General features: G+C 39.7%; 1 protein-coding gene across 1 annotated transcript; it reads left to right on the plus strand.

Moving 5' to 3' along the window:
• Positions 1-298: 298 nt before the first annotated feature.
• On the plus strand, positions 299-1,231 carry LOC110585527 (olfactory receptor 4S2-like). Its single transcript, XM_021695712.2, has one exon. The coding sequence runs from the start codon at positions 353-355 to the stop codon at positions 1,229-1,231; it is 879 nt and encodes a 292-aa protein (XP_021551387.2). The 5' UTR covers positions 299-352.
• The last annotated feature ends 999 nt before the right edge of the window (positions 1,232-2,230 follow it).

Raw genomic sequence — 2,230 nt, forward strand, 5'->3', positions numbered from 1 at the left:
CCCAATTTAAAAACCCCTCATATTCTCTAGATTATTATTTGGGAGAAAGGAACTATAGGCCTAAGTGTAACAATGTGAGTAAATAATGTGGTAAGAAAATTAATGGTGAGGAAGATAGCCATTAACTGTGTTCAAGAAATATGAAGAATTTTATCTACTATTTAAATTCACTTAAGTATTTTCATCACTTAAATATTTTCCTGTTAGACTTTACCATGCTTACAGTGGTTTATGATATTTATTTATTTTTGCAGGGAACCAGAGTCACCAAACCAGTATCACCTGGGTCCGCACAGAAGTGGCTAACAATGTCACTGAGTTTATATTCCTAGGACTTTCCCAAGATCCTGGAATGCAACTGATGTTCTTTGCCTTATTTCTCCTCTTCTACATCGTGATCATGGTGGGAAATCTGCTCATTCTGCTTACGGTGTTTTCTGATCCCCGGCTCCATACACCCATGTATTTCTTCCTCAGTAACCTGTCCTTTGTGGACATTGCCTATTCCTCAGCCACAGCACCCAAGATGATTGCAGACTTTGTTTCTGAGAAAAAGACCATTTCCTACTGGGGCTGTGTAACTCAGATGTTTACCTTCCACTTTTTTGGTTGTGCTGAGATTTTTGTCTTGGCCATTATGGCTTTTGACCGCTATGCTGCCATCTGCCAACCTCTCCGTTATACTACCATCATGAGTGCCAATGCTTGTATTGTGCTGGCATCACTGTCCTGGTTGGGAGCCCTGGGTCATTCCTTTTTTCAGACCCTCCTGACCTTTCAGCTGCCTTTCTGCAATAATCAGGTCATTGACCACTACTTTTGTGATGTCCACCCAGTCCTAAAACTTGCCTGTGCTGATACAACCCTGGTAAACATGTTGGTGATTGCCAACAGTGGTCTCATCTCTCTGGGGTGCTTCCTCATTCTTCTGGCCTCCTACACTGTCATTCTATTTAGTCTTCGCAAGCGGTCTTCAGAGAGCCAGCGCAAGGCTCTCTCAACCTGTGGGTCTCATTTCACTGTAGTAACTTTCTTCTTTGTCCCTTGTATCTTTATTTATCTCCGTCCATCCACTACTTTCCCACTAGATAAGGCTGTGTCTGTGTTCTATACTACCATCACCCCAATGTTAAACCCACTCATCTACACTCTAAGGAATGAGGATGTAAAGAATGCCATGAAACGGATATGGAGTCACAAGGTCTCCTTGAAGGAAAAGCAGAAGGGATAGCTTGTCAGAATTGCAAAATCAGAGAATTTGCTGATACCTTCAGTGGTCTGTAACTTATCAATGATTTTAAGGAATAGTCTCTAAAATTCAACTATCTTGTACAAGGTTTCATTGAATGGGCAATAATTTGAGACTATTTTCTTTTTCTGTCTTTGGGTGGGCTAAACTTAGACCATTCCATACTGTCAAGGTTTATCTTCTTTTATTTTTAGAGTAGGAGAGTAAAGACTACAACTCAGCATCTCATTTAACTGCTGTATACCCCTTCAATTCAAATTAAGCTTTCTTAATCTGTAATTGAATGATTTAGAATGAGGTTACAAGAGAAAGATATCTCTGAGGAATCTAACCATTTCTCTTAAAAACAGAAGTGTAATAGCTGGGTAGAATAGCTGGGTAGCCTACTTCAGAAAAGGCAGTTTTATTCTGAGGAAATTTTAATTTATTTATTTTTTTTACTTTTTAAGATTTTATTTTATTTTTTAAAGGTATATATTACTTATTTTGGAGAGAGAGAGAGAGAGAGAGAGAGAGTGTGTGTGTGTGCACGTGCTCATGGAGGGAGGCGCAGAGGGAGAGAATCTTCAAGCAGACTCCCTGCTGAGCATAAAGCCTGATGTGGTTTTGATCTCATGACCCTAAGATCATACCTGAGCTGAAACCAAGAGTCTGACACTCAACCACTGAGCCACCCAGGCACCCCAAGATTTTATTTTTAAACAGTCTCTACACCCCACCTGGGGCTTGAGCTCACAACCTCAAGATCATGAGTTGCATGCTCCACTGACTAAGCCAGCTAGGCACCCTCTGAGGAACTTTTTAGATCTTGTTTCATGACTCGTATCTTTCAAGAATTCTGCCCTGATTAATTTCATCCAACATTTATTCTCTGTGTGCCTTAAACACACCTCCATATAGTTTATAAAATGCTTTCAGACACTTATTTTCTTTCTGGATTTTATCTCATTTCTACAACTTATTAAGGATATAAATAATGTA

The sequence above is a fragment of the Neomonachus schauinslandi genome, chromosome 9 (genome assembly GCF_002201575.2).
Source record: "Neomonachus schauinslandi chromosome 9, ASM220157v2, whole genome shotgun sequence".
In the NCBI taxonomy this organism is placed as follows: Eukaryota; Metazoa; Chordata; class Mammalia; order Carnivora; family Phocidae; genus Neomonachus; species Neomonachus schauinslandi.